General features: G+C 42.5%; 2 protein-coding genes across 2 annotated transcripts; one reads left to right on the forward strand and one right to left on the reverse strand.

Annotated features, from left to right (window-relative positions):
• The first annotated feature begins 361 nt into the window (after positions 1 to 361).
• Positions 362 to 6,942, forward strand: gpr39 (G protein-coupled receptor 39). Its single transcript, XM_058081967.1, has 5 exons — positions 362 to 1,776; positions 1,954 to 3,439; positions 4,384 to 4,490; positions 4,607 to 4,694; positions 5,571 to 6,942. Exons 1-2 carry the CDS (start codon positions 993 to 995, stop codon positions 2,406 to 2,408), a joined length of 1,239 nt encoding a protein of 412 aa, XP_057937950.1. The 5' UTR covers positions 362 to 992; the 3' UTR covers positions 2,409 to 3,439; positions 4,384 to 4,490; positions 4,607 to 4,694; positions 5,571 to 6,942.
• A 163-nt stretch (positions 6,943 to 7,105) lies between these two features.
• On the reverse strand, positions 7,106 to 16,784 carry fastkd1 (FAST kinase domains 1). Its single transcript, XM_058081865.1, has 15 exons — positions 16,533 to 16,784; positions 15,801 to 16,241; positions 15,648 to 15,716; positions 15,440 to 15,565; positions 13,414 to 13,812; positions 13,239 to 13,349; positions 11,876 to 12,007; positions 11,317 to 11,803; positions 10,414 to 10,528; positions 9,080 to 9,208; positions 8,866 to 8,997; positions 8,681 to 8,794; positions 7,690 to 7,834; positions 7,488 to 7,602; positions 7,106 to 7,278 (listed from the first exon to the last, which is right to left on the reverse strand). Exons 2-15 carry the CDS (start codon positions 16,136 to 16,138, stop codon positions 7,189 to 7,191), a joined length of 2,502 nt encoding a protein of 833 aa, XP_057937848.1. The 5' UTR covers positions 16,139 to 16,241; positions 16,533 to 16,784; the 3' UTR covers positions 7,106 to 7,188.

The following is a 16,784-nucleotide window of genomic DNA, read 5'->3' on the forward strand; positions in this document are numbered from 1 at the left end:
CTTAATAAGTAAATACTAACTACCCCAGAAACAAAGACAGGCATTTGTGCTAAAATTGTGTGGAGTTATTGTACATAAACAGAATATTGGAGAGGATTTAAAGTGTATGTATATCTCTGAACGAGTTTCACTGGGTGAATAGCTGAATTCATGGCTAGTCAGTGATGATCTACATGACAGTTTATCAAACGTATTAACAATGCCATTACTCAAATCAATGTTGCATTGTAGCAACTAAAAATGTTGCGTTGCATTCACTGTCCTCCATGGAGTGACCAACCCTGCTCTTAACGCTACAGTCTTTGGGGAGAAGAGCAAAGGTTTAAGTATTAACGAACAACACCTGGCAACCCTGCCAGAAGCCACTGTGTATCTGATGCTGTGAAAGGGTTGTGGGCATCACTTTAAGCAGCGCCCCATTGTGTATATATGCATAGGTGGCATCAAACAGAACTACATGTTTGCTCACGGTGCGACAAAACAAAGACAGAATACATCCGCGGCAAGTTAACTTCTCTGATGACACATTTTGCAGTCAGGACAAAACACGGCCAAATGTTGGGGAGAAAGAGGACCACAGGATACCCAGCATGCCATGTGGACGGTACTACATGGGTGTTAGTTTGAGTATTTATTTGCATGGTCGCATGGTGCAGTAGATACATGAGGTTCCTTTGTTGGCGTGTGGTGTTTTTGCTACAGATTGCATCTGACTATTTTAGCACTGCGAGTCGCCATGTTTAATGTTTAACTGGCCCGCCTCTGTGGAAGGAAGAAGGACGTCTGTCTCGGATTTGGCCAGGACACATGAGGACAACTTGGCATATAAGACGTGTGAGACTTGACAAGACGTCAGAAGAAGTGCGTGTTCTCATCATGGAGGAATTTCCACCTTTGGGCCCTGGGTGTAATCGCAGTGACCTGGCCCAGCCGCTGATAAGCCAAGAGAGGAAATCAATACGGGGAAAATCCAGGCTCACCGCTCAGCCGCTATGAAAGACGACATGGAGGTCGGGGATGAGAAGGACTGGACGCAGCTGGAACCTAACGACTCGATCAAAATCGTCTTGACTGTTTTGTACAGTCTCATCCTGGTGACGGGAATCCTGGGTAATTCTGTAACGATCAGAGTAGTGCGAGTGCTGAAGCAAAACGGGTACCTGCAGAAGAGGGTGACGGCGCACATGGTGAGCCTGGCGTGCTCCGACTTGTTGGTTCTCGTCATCGGGATGCCGGTGGAGCTCTACAGCGCCATATGGTTCCCCTTCACGTCAGCATCAGGCAACGCCGCGTGTAAGATCTATAACTTTATATTTGAGGCGTGCAGCTACGCCACCATCTTGAATGTGGCGACTCTCAGTTTCGAGCGCTACGTTGCCATCTGCCACCCGTTTGGTTTCAAAGCCCTGGGTTGGGCACGCACATCGGCTCTCATCGCCTTTGTTTGGCTGGCGTCCGTGCTCGTGGCGCTGCCGTTGCTGGTTGCTACGGGAACACAAGGCCACATTCCTTCTTGGGCGGATACGCCCGTTCAGAACCTGACCTTCTGCACAAACCTGAGGGAGCGCTGGGTCATGTACCGTACCAGCATCTTTGTGGCTTTTGTCGTGTACGTCGTGGTTTTGGCCTCCGTGTCCTTCATGTGTCGCGCCATGATCCTGGTTCTGCGGAGACCTGTGGGTTGTCTACACGGTGGCGTCAGCGGAACCCAAACAGCATCCAAGCACGAACATTCAAGGTTCAAGATGGCCAGAAAGCAGAGCATCATATTTCTTGGTAGGTCCTGTGTGGCTTTTTCCACTGTAAGAAATGAATGAATAATTGATATCATACGATAACAAAACTGCATGTGTGAGAATGTTGCATCTAAAGAAGGTTCCAAGTTGATCTCCAAACGGGAGCTACCCTCAGAGATCCAACGGCCCTAACCTTCTTGTACTTGTAACTCCTCAGGCCTGATTGTGGGGTCCTTGATGGTGTGCTGGTTTCCCAATCAGATCCGTCGTCTCATGATGGCCGCTGTGCCCAAATCCCGCTGGACTACAGCCTACTTTTGGAGCTACGTCACCCTCCATCCGGTGGCCGACACCTTCTTTTATCTCAGCTCAGTCCTCAACCCGTTCCTCTACAACGTGTCTTCCAAGCAGTTCAGGGAGGTCTTTGTTCAGGTGCTGCGGTGTCGCCTCACGATAGAACACGTCAACAAACGAACCATGCGGAACACCCGCGTCCCATCTGCGCCTTCCCAGAAGCCTCTGCTGTTGAAGTCCTTGCGTGGCAGCAGGAAGCCAAAAGAGACATACCAGGACCAAAGTGACTCAGGAGCACATTTAGATGTTCCATCATCCCCAAAAGAGTTAGCCCAGGCTCTCACAACAAAGACAAATGTGCCGTCCGGAATGGAATAAAGTATTCCCTTTTATACTTCTATGGAGCGGTAAAAGAAGTAAGGGATCCACAGTCGGAGTCACACCAACTACCCTCATATGTCCTCCTTCACTACATCCATAAACCTCCTCTTTGGTCTTCCTCTACGCCTCCTTCCTGGCAGCATCCTTTTACCAATATATTCACTATGTCTCCTCTGGACATGTCCCAGCCATCTCAGTCTGGCCTCTCTGACTGTATCTCCAAGGCCTCTAACATGTAATGTCCCTCTGATGTACTCGTTCCTGATCCTATCCATCCTGGTCACTCCCAATGAGAACCTCAGCATCCTCATCTCTGCTACCTCCAGTTCTGCTTCCTGTCTTTTCCTCAGTGGCACTGTCACTGACCAAACAACATGGCTGGTCTCACCGCAGTTTTGTATACCTTTCTGGTACCTTTCATTTAGTGGTGATAGCATAGAGTTAACTACTGCAGACACCATGTCTTTCTTTTGCACATGAATAAAAAGATGTATTTATTGACCAAGGACATGTGCTAGCAATATGACAACACGGTGACGGCGTGGAAGTCAGGCATGTCCAACTAACATGTCCAACAGTACATCAACAGTGTCTCTGCATGTGTCTTTTCAAAGAGGAATTCCAAGAAAATGTGTCGCCACAATTTGAGCAACTAAACGGTTTTTCTCCTGTGTGTGTCCTCATGTGCGCTTGCATGTGTGTCTTTCGAGTGAAGTGTTGACCACAGTCTGGGCAATGAAAAGGTCTTTCTCCTGTGTGTATTCTCTTGTGCGATTGCATGGTTGTCCTGTGAATGAAACGTTTACCGCAGTCGAGGCAATGAAATGGTGGCGGGAATAACACTAAAAGGACTACTGAACGTCAGGGTTGAGACCATTAGTGAGGGTGTAGGGGGAGGGAGTGTGGAAGTAGTGAGACTGTGACCGCAGCTAAACTGAAGGGGGGCGTTAATGCACCAAAGTAATGGATGCCAACCGCCATAAAACCGTGGAAGAAGAAGAAGAAGAAGAAGAAGAAGACATCTCCTGGTATTGTGTAGCAGAATGCTGAAGTGACGTCACGCACACAGGACGACCCCGCTATGTTTGTGTTCTGTGATGCTAGCTCTTTGAATTTCTGTTGTTATTCCACGCAGTTTTGATACCATGTCTTATTGCTGTGTGGCAGCCTCTTTGCTCAAACACTCGAGAAGAAGGAATAAGCTTATTCAGGTTTCCGAAAGACCCCATTCGCCGCAATAAATGGACCAGGCAAGTGCAACAAAATGGACACCCGTCGAATTCGTCAGTGTTGTGCTCAACACACTTACACACGACGACGATTGTTTTAATATTCCTGGGTTCAAAAGAAAATTTGGGACTGGGTGTGTATTACCGGAGGGTTCTTCAACCGTCGGCTCTCTTCCCACCATGTAGACGGGGTGTGAGTGAAGACAAAGTACCGACTCATACCACAATACATAAAGTGAATCAGCATTTTTATGCTAGCTGTAGTCTATCAATGTTGGAATGACGACAGAAAAATGACAGTAAATATGACAGAAACTACGTGGTCAATGTTAATGAAACTAAACAAATTAAGATTTATTAATCCATATTTGAGTGATAAATTCAAATGTATGTGAATTTCATAGCCAATAAACACACGCTTGACTGTTGTGTGTATGCGAGCCTATCCCAGCTGTCTTTGGGCGAGAGGCGGGGTCCACCCTAGACTGGTGGCCAGCCAATCACAGGGCACATATAGACAAACAACCATTCACACTCACATTAATTCATTCATTTTCTACCGCTTTTCCTCACAAGGGTTGCTGGAGCCTATCCCAGCTGAATGTGAGTGTGAATGGTTGTTTGTCTATATGTGCCCTGTGATTGGCTGGCCACCAGTCCAGGGTGTACCCCACCTCTCTCACATTTATATATGGACAATTAGGAGTCGCCAATTAACCTAGCATGTTTTTGGAATTTGGGAGGAAACCGGTACTCGGAAAAGCCGTGCACACACAGAGAACGTCGAGTCTGTACATGTGTCAATCACTGACAGCAAAACAACATCAGCAAAAACAACAGTGCTCATTGTGTAAGTGTTGAAAAACAAATGTATACATGCACACTGTATACACAATGTATTACTACTCGGCACAACACAATGCCAGTGAATGATGTTTCGTCTGTGTACTCCATCCATCCATCCAGCTTGAAGATACACACAGGGATGCCGCGGCTGAAATGAGGCAACCCTCAAGGACCACCACTCGGTATCTGCCAAGAGGCCCTTGTAAAGGTACATCTTTTAAAATGGACACATTTATTGTGAGCTCCCTTCAAAAATCCATTATTAATGTCTGAATTTCGAGACACATTTGACTGTGTGTATATTTTCACTGTATTGTATTGTATTAGGGTGGCACGGCGGTTGAGTGGTTAGCGTGCAGACCTCACAGCTAGGAGAGACCAGGGTTCGACTCCACCCTCGGCCATCTCTGTGTGGAGTTTGCATGTTCTCCCCGTGCATGAGTGGGTTTTCTCCGGGTACTCCGGTTTCCTCCCACATTCCAAAAACATGCTAGGTTAATTAGCAACTCCAAATTGTCCATAGGTATGAATGTGAGTGTGAATGGTTGTTTGTCTATATATATAGCTCTGTCCCATTACATCTGTCGTAAAAGTAACGTTGCATTTCAGTAAAAGAACATCATACCAACAGTAAAATACGGTGGTGGTAGTGTGATGGTCTGGGGCCGTTTTGCTGCTTCAGGACCTGGAAGGTCTTGGAACTCTGCCATGCAGGCCGTTTTTGCCCAGCGTCTCTCTTATGGTAGAGTCGTGACCTTAACTGAATGAGGCCTGCACTGTTTGGATGTTGTTGTGGGGTCTTTTGTGACCTCTTGGATGAGTCGTGGCTGCGGTCTTGGGGTCCGGGGAAGGTCCACACCACTGTTGAAGAAACTTTGTCTCAACTTGAGGTTTATCGAGATAGCTAGAGCGCAAAAGGGAGGTTATAGCACAGAAATACAGGATATAAAGAAATTAGGACTGACAAAAATTATTCATTGAATGAATTCTGTTACCTTTTCTTGCGTAATTAACGCATACACATTATGGCAATTGAAGCTTCCCCACAGAGTACAATATTGTGATTCCTGTTTGTGTCCTGCAGACATCCAGCAGTTGATTGGTCGTCATGAAGACTGTCCCCCTCAGCCACATGGTGGGAGCTCCACTTTGGAGCAAACAACACTAAAGCCTTTTAAAGAGGAAGAGGAAGAGCCACAATCTCCCTATGTTAAAGCAGAAGAAGAGGAGCCACATCCCGTCCACCTTAAAGAGGGAGAGGCCCAGCCTCTCTATGTTAAAGAAGAAGAGGAAGAACTGTCCATCACTCGGGAGGGAGAGCATCTTCTAGGGCCAGAGGAGGCCGAGAGGGACGACAACCAAGAATCGCCGAGCAGTGGCACAGACTGCGATAAGACGACTCACACCGGCATCAAACACTCTGAAAGCTCTGAAAAGACGACGAGTAAACCATTTAAGTGCTCAGTTTGTGAGAAAAGATTTTCTTGTAAGGGTAATTTGACTCAACACATGAGAACGCACACTGGAGAAAAACCTTTTCGTTGCTCAGACTGTGGTAAACGCTTCACTCAAAAGATACACATGCAGTCACACATGATAACGCACACAGGAGAAAAACCTTTTCATTGCCTCGACTGCGGTAAACGTTTCATTCACAGGACAACCATGCAATCGCACAAGAGAATACACACTGGGGAAAGACCTTTTCATTGCCCGGACTGCGGTCAACACTTCACTCGAAAGACACACATGCAAGCGCACATGAGGACACACACAGGAGAAAAACCGTTCAGTTGCTCATACTGTGGCAAACACTTCAATCGAAAGACAAACATGAAGTCGCACATGAGAATGCACACAGGAGAAAAACCGTTTAGTTGCTCAAATTGTGGTGAAACATTTTCTTGGAATTCCTCTTTGAAAAGACACATGCAGAGACACTGTTGATGTACTGTTGGACATGTTAGTTGGACATGCCTGACTTCCATGCCGTTACCGTGTTGTCATATTGCTAGCACGTATCCTTGGTCAATAAATACATCTTTTTATTCATGTGCAAAAGAAAGACATGGTGTCTGCAGTAGTTGATGGTGTTTTAGTCGACTGTATGCTATCATCACTAAATGCTGTAACTGATGGTCACTTCCTGTCCCATTACTACCATAGTATTTTTATTTTATAGTTACTTTTTTCACTGTTGATTTGATTTTGCTCAAACAATCATATGCAGTAAAACAGGAATCATATTATTGTGTTGATATGATTGACATATTGATGAAATGTTCACAAATAAGTATGTTGATGAAAATACTTTTTGTTTTCCAAAATATTTTGTCAGGTATTTAATCCTGATTATACGCACGGTGCATATTGTTTGTAGAGATTGTATATTACTACTGGATGCATTCTGTTTTTCCGGACATTGAATGCAGCACCTAATAAAGTTTTACCATGTACCGTTGTGTGGAAAAGTGTTTGACCTTTTGGATTATTTTTGGCTTGTTTGTCCCACTTAAATGTTTCTTAAATGCTAACCACTTGTTAGCAAGTGTTGTGTTCATGGACTAAAATTAAAATTTGAATTAATCCATACATTAGCATGAGACGCAAAGGGAAGACCACGTGTACAGCACACTTTACTGCAGTGAAATTCGACATGTGCGGCCTTTATTATTTTGTCTATAAATAAAAAAATAAGGCCTTCAGGGTGAGAGAAATATTTTCTTCTTGAGGTATTCCATCCAAGCCTGCTGGGTCGAGAGCTCCATGGAGTTCCATTCAAAGTGAGGGATCTGGAAAGACAAGAAAAAGATACAATCACGGGGAGAACATGCAAACTCCACACAGAGATGGCCGAGGGTGGAATTGAACCCTGGTCGCCTAGCTGTGAGGTCTACGCGCTAACCACTCGACCGCCGTGTCACCCAAAATGATTGAATATTGTTGGATAATTAATAGCAGAACTATCGACCACAAAATGCAGGCCTGTATAGAAACATACCTGAACAACACGATATCCCAGAATCTCCAGGTGTCGTTTCCTTATCTGCGCCTCGCCTTTCATGTGATGAGAATTTTTTCCGAAGGACTTGGAGTCCAGGAAATCAATAGAAACACTGAGTGATAGCGAACAGAAACATGCTTCTAGTTGGGGCTCCATTAGAGAAAAAGCACAGCCAAAAGGTCCTTTTGTTGGTTCCTACCGCTGTGCCCCCGGTGGAAGCTCCTTCCTGATGGTGTCCAGTGAACTTGGACCCCAGTGAATCTTTTCCCTATCCGAGATCTGCAGAATCCCCGGCTTGCTGTACGGCAATGGCTGGAGGTGCTTATCCAGAATACATTCATAATCTGGAGAAAAAAACAAATATATTGTAATGGTTCAATGATTAACAAATTAATCATGATTAATCACCATTAACAACTATGTCTGAAATATGCCTGTTTTTAATGTATTTGATGAATAGATAAATTATTACATATATTTGTACGTATTACGAGCTCCAAATGAACCGACTATGCCAATGAAGCTAAAAGCTAGCACACAAGTTTCAAAATCTATTTATCTAATGTGTTAATTACGTAATTAAATAAATTAGTTACAGGTTTGCATGTTCTCCCCGTGCATGTGTGGGTTTTCTCCGGGTACTCCGGTTTCCTCCCACATTCCAAAAACATGCTAGGTTAATTGGCGACTCCAAATTGTCCATAGGTATGAATGTGAGTGTGAATGGTTGCCACCAATGGAGCCACCAGCTCGCCCGAAGACAGCTGGGATAGGCTCCAGCACCCCCGCAGAAAATGAATGAATGAGTTACTGCCATTAGTGATTTTTGACAAATATATAGACATATGCGTATCTTACTAACGTGATGTAGTTTTACCTCATAAAATGACATAATTCTTGGAAAATTAGTACTTTTTCTTGTAAGATTACACCTTTTTTGTCCTAATATTTTGACATTTTCTTTGAAAAATTCAGTTGATTTTATCTTGTTATATTTTAGAATGTGCTGTATTTTGGTCACCCCCGCCTTACATACAATTAGTTTATATAAATAATAAAGCTATTTAAAGTTACTATTATTATTATTATTCCAAACATCTTGGTGAACAAGGTTCTGTTAAGATTTTATGACCGTGGAACAAATGGTTGGTAAAAATAAATAGAGCATTGTTAGTGACCACGTGACTTACCTAAAGTGTAAAAATAAGGCGTGACCTCTGCCGCTTTAACAAAGTTCATGCCACCAAGGACTTCAGCCAAGATTTTATGGATTTGCTGCTGTACGGGACTGACGGAACCCTTCCCTGGAAACACACCATACAGTATTTGCTCGCTATCAAATCGCCGCCGCGTGCATGAGATGCACCCTGCGTACCTCTGTCCAGCATGAGCTGGCAGTAGCGGTCATGAAACCACGGCACCTGAAATTCGGGACACTCTAGACACACGGCACGGTTGAGCTCCATGAGTCGCAGTCGGGTCCGCATGTTAAGGGTGTTGGGCAACACTGTAAAAAGTAAAAAAAAAATACATCAGGAGTATTCAACAAGTACCTCTATGGAGTACTGCTTTTGAATCATTGCATGTACTTTCCAACTCGGTGTCCAGCTTGCCCAGAAAATCTATGTTGAAGATTTCTCGAATGAGTTCCTCAGGAAAATAGTCCGCCACCGCCAAAGAGTAGGCCAGAAGAACCAGTAGATGAGGGTCAAAGGAGCCTGCATACATACATATATACACACGCAAAGTACACATGCACACAGAGAGTATTTAAATGCATTATAGAGTTGTGGACTCCTGTAGAGAAGCTACACATAATAAATCACACAAAGCTGTCTAGATCTTCCAGTATCTGCACTAATTATTTGGATTTCAGGCTTCCCACGAAACGGTCGGTTTTAATTTAGAATAGAGGTTACAGAGTGTATTAGTCCTTCAGCGCACTATATAAGCAGGGGTCTCAAACACGCGGCCCGCGGGCCAAATGTGGCCCACAGGACACTAGTTTGAGGCCCCCGCCTTGATATGAAAGTTTAATGTTTAAGTTTGATATGGATGCTGTATGGTATCATGTACCCAGAAAAAATTATTACGTTTGATTAATGTTCATGTTAAAGGTTAAATAACTGTTAATAGTTATCCTCCCTATCCGTGTGGAAGTGGTAAGTTTTTGGCTATTTAAATTTAAAGGAAATAACTCGAAGGCTACCGTTTAGGTCGCTAGCTCTCTAGTTTGCGAGTTAGCATGTGTCTCAAGACCCTGCAGTTGCGCAATATGTTGTAAATAAAAAGAGTATAAATGTGACTATAGTCGTGTTTTGTCATGTCTACAGGGCTCTAATAATGCTTTGTTCATTTTAATCTGAAAAAAATAATTTGTCTACCCACCAACTAGATGTGGTTTCTTAATTTTTTATTATTATTATTATTATTATTATTATTATTATATTTATTTATTACTGATTGATTGATTTTCTTTATTCTTGATTTGTTTATTTATTTTTCATCTTATTTTGTGTAGAAAAATAAAAAGTAAGATATTTGAGAGCAGTGGAATGTTTTATCAGAGCTTTTCTTGTAGAAAATCGGAACCAATGCAAAGTTTATTCATTTTTCTGTTTTTAATAAATATGTTTTTTTTTTGTTTTTTTTTGGAAAACCTGATGCGGCTGTAGCTCCAGTGGCCCCCAAGTAAATTGAGTTTGAGACCCCTGATATAAGGAAGCCCAGCATTCTGTGATGTCACAGAGAACCAGTATTAACAAAAAAAAGCGTTCAAAGCCATCCCAAACGTCTTTCGGCACTCACTTCCAAATGTGCAAACCTCATTATCGGAAACTTTGGCATCGTTGAACTACATTTATATGTCAGAAAAGTGGAAAAAAGCATAAATTTACGCTAGAAAAGAAGCATACTCCCTTACCGATATGAGGAGTGAAGCGCTGTATGCAAACGTCGTACAACTGGTCTGCTCCTTCGGGATCGTAGTTGAAGAAGGAAAAGGGAAGCAGGATGGAATACATTGCTGAGGGGTGAATCTAAAAAACAAAACAAAAACCATAGATGTCAGTCCCGAACCCAACCAGAATCATATCAAGTCTAGAATCACCACACATATTTTAACAGCGGGTGGTGCCACCATCCTTCTACACTGGCACACAGACTCACTGGTAGACCACCACAAAAGGGCATCATCCAGTTGTTTGATTCCCAATATGCGTCATGAATGTTGTAAGAAATAAAACAATCAGGTTCTTTGAGTAGTATTTGTACCATGCTACATGAGAACATTTTAAGTCCTTCAAATAAAACAATACAAAAAAAAACAACCTGAGCAAAACCATGACTGATTACTTCACAACAGTGGTGTCCAAAGTGTGGCTCGGGGCCATCTCCAGCCAGCAGGTAGTTTTTTGGTTTGGTTTTTAGCAGCACATTCTAAAAATTTAATTTAACAAGAAAACTAAAAAACCCAAAACAGCAAAAATCTACAGTGTAATCTAACAAGAAAAATATATATTTTTCAAAGAATAATATAAATAGTGGCTGCACGGTGGTTAGCGCGCAGGCCTCACAGCTAGGAGACCCGAGTTCAATTCCACCCTCAGCCATCTCTGTGTGGAGTTTGCATGTTCTCCCCGTGCATGCGTGGGTTTTCTCCGGGTACTCCGGTTTCCTCCCACATTCCAAAAACATGCTAGGTAAATTAGCGACTCCAAATTGTCCATAGGTATGAATGTGGGTCCTCATACATGTTTGGGTTTAGCACCTCTAAAATGAAAAATACAAATGTAAATGCATTTTGAAAAAGCGTCTTTGCAATCACCTTCTGAATATCTTGAACGGCCACGCTGGCGATTCGCTCCATCAAGGGAGGGCACACCTGATGTGTTCTTGCTACGAAGAGGGCCAACTCCGGCACGTTTGTCCAATTGATTTGGTCCATCATTCTCTGCAGAGTGGCCATGGTCTCTTCTAGCAGCATCTCCTCAAACCACTCCCCCGAAACGTACCTGAGCTCCTCCAGCAGCACGTCCAGTCGCTCGGTGGTCTGGAGCCTGATGCGGCCGCAGCGGCTGAGGGTCTGCAGCAGACGCACGTACCTGCTGGGAGTGCTGTGGCGGTACGAGGGGTCGTTGCGTACCCACTTCCCCAGAGCAAAGGAAATGGCGTTGAGGTCATTGAAAGTACATTGGGACACCACCGCGTTGAGCCGTGAGATCACGGCCTCCTCCAGGTGCGGGGAAGGGAACATGGAGAGAACACGGGTCAGCATGGTCACCTCGCTGGGGAAGAAGCTGCGCTCTAAAAAGCTGCAAAGTCAAATTGAATGAAATCATCACTTTTATAATCGGATGACGGATAAACACCCGACTTTATCTTACCCGACTAACAGGTTTCTTAGTTTGGTGAAGAGTTCTGGATTCTGGTAATGCAACATGAAAAGGGCACGTGTGACTCTGGTGACCTCCACCGGGTTGTAAATGTCGAGGTTCCTTTGGATTCCTGATGCAATCCTGGAAAAGAACACGTATACTCAAGCATCTGGAAAAGTAAGAGGCACCTGGACAAGAAGTGTGATTAGTAGAAATATGGATTATGATCATGTTTGCAGGTACAACAGCAACCATTCTTTTTTTTTAAGACACTTTACAAATCAGTCTTAACCTCCTGTATGGTACCACACAACAAGTGAAAAATAATTTAAACAATTTAGAACAGGGGTCTCAAACACGCGGCCCGCGGGCCAAATGTGGCCCGCAGGACACTAGTTTGAGGCCCCCGCCTTGATATGAAAGTTTAATGTTAGTGCGGCCCGCGCAAGTTTGATATGGATGCTGTATGGTATCATGTACCCAGAAAAAATTATTACGTTTGATTAATGTTCATGTTAAAGGTTAAATAACTGTTAATAGTTATCCTCCCTATCCGTGTGGAAGTGGTAAGTTTTTGGCTATTTAAGTTTCAAGGAAATAACTCGAAGGCTACCGTTTAGGTCGCTAGCTCTCTAGTTTGCGAGTTAGCATGTGTCTCAAGACCCTGCAGTTGCGCAATATGTTGTAAATAAAAAGAGTATAAATGTGACTATAGTCGTGTTTTGTCATGTCTACAGGGCTCTAATAATGCTTTGTTCATTTTAAATCTGAAAAAAATAATTTGTCTACCCACCAACTATATGTGGTTTCTTAAGTTTTTATTACTTATTATTATATTTATTTATTACTGATTGGTTTTCTTTATTCTTGATTTGTTTATTTATTTTTCATCTTATTTTGTGTAGAAAAATAAAAAGTAAGATATTTGAGAACAGTGGAATATTTTATCAGAGGTTTTCTTGTAGAAAATCGAAACCAAAGCAAAGTTTATTAATTTTTCTGTTTTTAATAAATGCGTTTTTTAGTTTTTTGGGGGGAAAACCTGATGCGGCCCAGTCTCGCCCAGACCCTAGCTCCAGTGACGCCCAAGTAAATTGAGTTTGAGACCCCTGATTTAGAAGTTTAAATTGTAAAATTAATAATTTAGATGTTATAAAACGCGATGTTCAGTGCTGAAAAATTGGCGCGTGTCAATAGAAGTGCTCTGTGATGTTGGACGTCAACAAGTAGCAAGCAATGCTGACGCTGTGAACACCAAAGTAGGTCAGTCTCATTGGTTTCTGGCCGCCCATACAGCTACACAAAAATAACTACACACACAGCACTAACTAAGAAAGTGGATTTATCTAGCGGCAACACGATATGAACTCACTTGTTCATCAAACTCAGGTTCCTGCTCCCAATCTCTTCCAGCGTTTCAGCGATAGCCATCACCTGCTGAGCGTCAAACTCTTCAGCTAGCATGTGGGCTGTGCTCTCCAACCTGAGGAGGAATCAAACGTGACTGACGTGAATTTAGAATTTCAACCATGTGTCGTGATGCTAACCCATCTCTCATCTCCGGACTAGCCATTGGCGCCAGACTGACAAAGAGTTTGGTAAAAGAGTGCGTGTCGATGCTGGAGTCAATCAATTCCGTCAGACGTTGTTTAACAGCCAGCTTGAAGTCAAAGTTGTGAAACTGCAGGGACTGATACAGGCCTATTAGCATGCAGATGTTCTCCGCATCCATTCTGGGAACGTTGCACAGAAGGATCTGGTTGCACTTCTCCAGCATGGGCCTGTGGATGCATTTAACGTTACGCAGGAACTGCACCACTCTACGAGCGTTGTTGACGCTGGATGGATCCATTTTGTCCAAGAGGTGGTCTGCCCTGCGAATGAGGGCGTCTCGAAGACGAGGAGACACCAGGGATGTCACACTAATTAGAAATGTAGTGAGGATCCTGGAAGGGGAAAAAATATATACCACAAGGTAAGATGAATACACAAATAATAGTTTTTTCAAAAACTAATTACTAAATCATGTTGTTTCATGGCTGAATACAAATGAATAAGTCCATAATTCTGCATATTTAAGCAGAAGTTAAGCATTTTTTGCCTAGATTTCAAGCTTGAAAATACCTAAATGAAGAAATTAAGTAAAATAAAAACAAATGGCATTCAAAGAAGTGATGATATGTAGTGGAGATGCACTTTTCCACCAAATTTATACCTTTCTGCTTCTCAAGACTGATATGGTACCAATAACAGATACATTTTGACTAAATTTTTTATGGCTATTTTATGGCTATGGATAAAATGTGTTTTGGGTATTTTCATTTGTACATGTCATTAAGCTGACACTAATCAATAAAAAAAACATTTGTGTCAGTGTGAGACATCTCACTACCTCATATTTTGCTGTTGGTGAATCATTGTGGTTGAGATTAAGAGCTAATATACTTATAATAAAGAAAAAATAATAATCAAAAATATGCTTGCCGACTATATATTCTCTCTTTAAATAATAGCCCATTTTCCCAAATTGATATCCCTACATTTTGTTGTAGTTATCGTTGTCCAATCATTAACCACAAAGCGATTTCCCCTACTTAAAACGTATATCTGCTTCAGATTAAATGCGATTAATTCTGTGTTAAATATAGAAAAAATTAATAGCGATGAAATATTGAAACATAGACATACCTAATATAAATATTTCGAGATATGAGTTTTGGTCCATATAGCCCAGCACTAATATGTAGTATTCTAACGTTAGATGAGGCACACGAGTACCACACTTGACGGCCGCAATAACAGCCTTGTATTGAAGCTTTGAATAAACTCAACTCTGAACCCCTGAAGACACTTCCTGTCCACCCCCCAGTCGTATTGTCTCTTATTATATCCATTATATTGGATAATGGGAGTGTACAGGTGAACATAGGGGTGTTATGTAATATCTGGAGAGCTCCAATAATGTTAAAAATGGTGGTAAAGGTGGTATAACTGTTTTTTTCCAAATTCACAAAAACGGTTAAGCGCCATGAACGAGGGATTACTGTGCTTCAAAATGAAACTTCTCGATCAGATCTGAAGATCTGGAGAAAAAAACAAATATATTGTAATGTTTCAATGATTAACAAATTAATCATGATTAATCACCATTAACAACTATGTATGAAATATGCCTGTTTTTAATGTATTTGATGAATAGATAAATTATTACATATATTTGTACGTATTATGAGCTCCAAATGAACCGACTATGCCAATGAAGCTAAAAGCTAGCACACAAGTTTCAAAATCTGTTTATCTAATGTGTTAATTACGTAATTAAATAAATTAGTTACAGGTTTGCATGTTCTCCCCGTGCATGCGTGGGTTTTCTCCGGGTACTCCGGTTTCCTCCCACATTCCAAAAACATGCTAGGTTAATTGGCGACTCCAAATTGTCCATAGGTATGAATGTGAGTGTGAATGGTTGTTTGTCTATATGTGCCCTGTGATTGGCTGGCCACCAGTCCAGGGTGTACCCCGCCTCTCGTCCGAAGATTGCGTTGGTGTAATAGCTTCTGTTCTTTTACCAACCTGGCATCATCAATGGATGACAACTTCCGATCCACAATATTGGCGATTTGTCCCATCAGAGGACTGTGGTGAAGGCGCAGATCGTTGAGACAGATCGCAAACTTGGATAAGGATGTCAGTGGAAGTCTGCAAATGCGCATAAATGTTACAAGATTAATATAGAGATTAATGTGGAGCTCAAATGAACAAAAAGAGTGTGAAGTCGCACTTGTCTAATCTGAGCCAAGCCTCAGAAACTAACTGCTGAACCAGAGAGTCATGATGGTCCACATTGAGCCTGAAAAACAGTAAAAGACAATGTGAAGATGCTTCCTCTTGTCTTTGCCATCTTACCTTCACTCCGAAACTACAATTCACATACCTGAGGAAACTATACAGCAAGTCTACCAACATAAAATCATCCATGAGTGCTATTTTGTTCTCTGCCAGAACCCGAAGCGTCAGGAACTGCGGGTGAGTCTTGATAAAATCAACCGTTCTCAGCAACTCTGGTTTGTCTTTCTGGAAGCGCCACAGCATGTTCACAGCTTTGTTTACATGGTCCACAGTGAGCTTGGCCTTGTTCTTCCCCACCACATCAAACACATGGTCCTCAGCAGAGCAGACCTGTAACTGCTCCAGAACCCGGTCTCGGTTCATGGGGACCTTGTGAATGAGTCTCTGAAAGCAGGAACCCACACCGCGCAGCCGAAACATCATTTCGGCTCAATATTACCTTTGACTTGACGGCATTGTGGTTGTCATGCCACAGTGATGTGTAGGTTGACACCCACACAATACTGTCTGAGGAGAGATGATGTTCCTGGATGAAGAAACACATGTATACGAATATATCAATTAATTGATACATAAAACATAAATTATACTGTATATTTGTCAGCGAACGAGGGAACAGTAGACCAACACACACTTATTTGGTAACGAGGTGTCACGTGGTAGTAAAAACAATGACTTACGATATCAAACAACCTCAAACTTAACCTGATGTCTTAACTTTTAGCAAGAAATTAGCAAACTGTATATACTCACATGGTTAATATCAAACCATGCCGGAAAGCATACAATGAATTCATCATTTGAAAGTCAAACCCACCTAGCATGCGGCGTCCCGTGTGCCATTTCCTGTGTACGTGACGTCACTAAATGACGTCCAGTGGAGCGCCAAGTTTCCTTTTTAGCTTCCGAGCAACTTGACTGCGGTAAATAATTAAGTTAAAAAAACATATTTGAAGTTAAAAGATTGCCACATCATTACATATGTCTCTAAATAATAATGACCCCAAAGTTCCGTGGAGTTAAATGTCGAACATCTCCGAAACGTGAGGCAGGAAAGTGCCGTAAAGCA

This window comes from Doryrhamphus excisus, chromosome 9, assembly GCF_030265055.1.
Source record: "Doryrhamphus excisus isolate RoL2022-K1 chromosome 9, RoL_Dexc_1.0, whole genome shotgun sequence".
NCBI lineage: Eukaryota > Metazoa > Chordata > Actinopteri > Syngnathiformes > Syngnathidae > Doryrhamphus > Doryrhamphus excisus.

Coding starts and splice junctions, on each gene's coding strand:
- gpr39 (XM_058081967.1), top strand. CDS start 993: ATGAAAGACGACATGGAGGTCGGGGATGAGAAGGACTGGACGCAGCTG. Junction 1,777..1,953: donor GCAGAGCATCATATTTCTTG/GTAGGTCCTGTG, acceptor GTAACTCCTCAG/GCCTGATTGTGGGGTCCTTG.
- fastkd1 (XM_058081865.1), bottom strand. CDS start 16,138: ATGATGTTTCGGCTGCGCGGTGTGGGTTCCTGCTTTCAGAGACTCATT. Junction 11,804..11,875: donor CTAAGAAACCTGTTAGTCGG/GTAAGATAAAGT, acceptor TTGACTTTGCAG/CTTTTTAGAGCGCAGCTTCT. Junction 8,795..8,865: donor CCAGCTCATGCTGGACAGAG/GTACGCAGGGTG, acceptor GTGTGTTTCCAG/GGAAGGGTTCCGTCAGTCCC.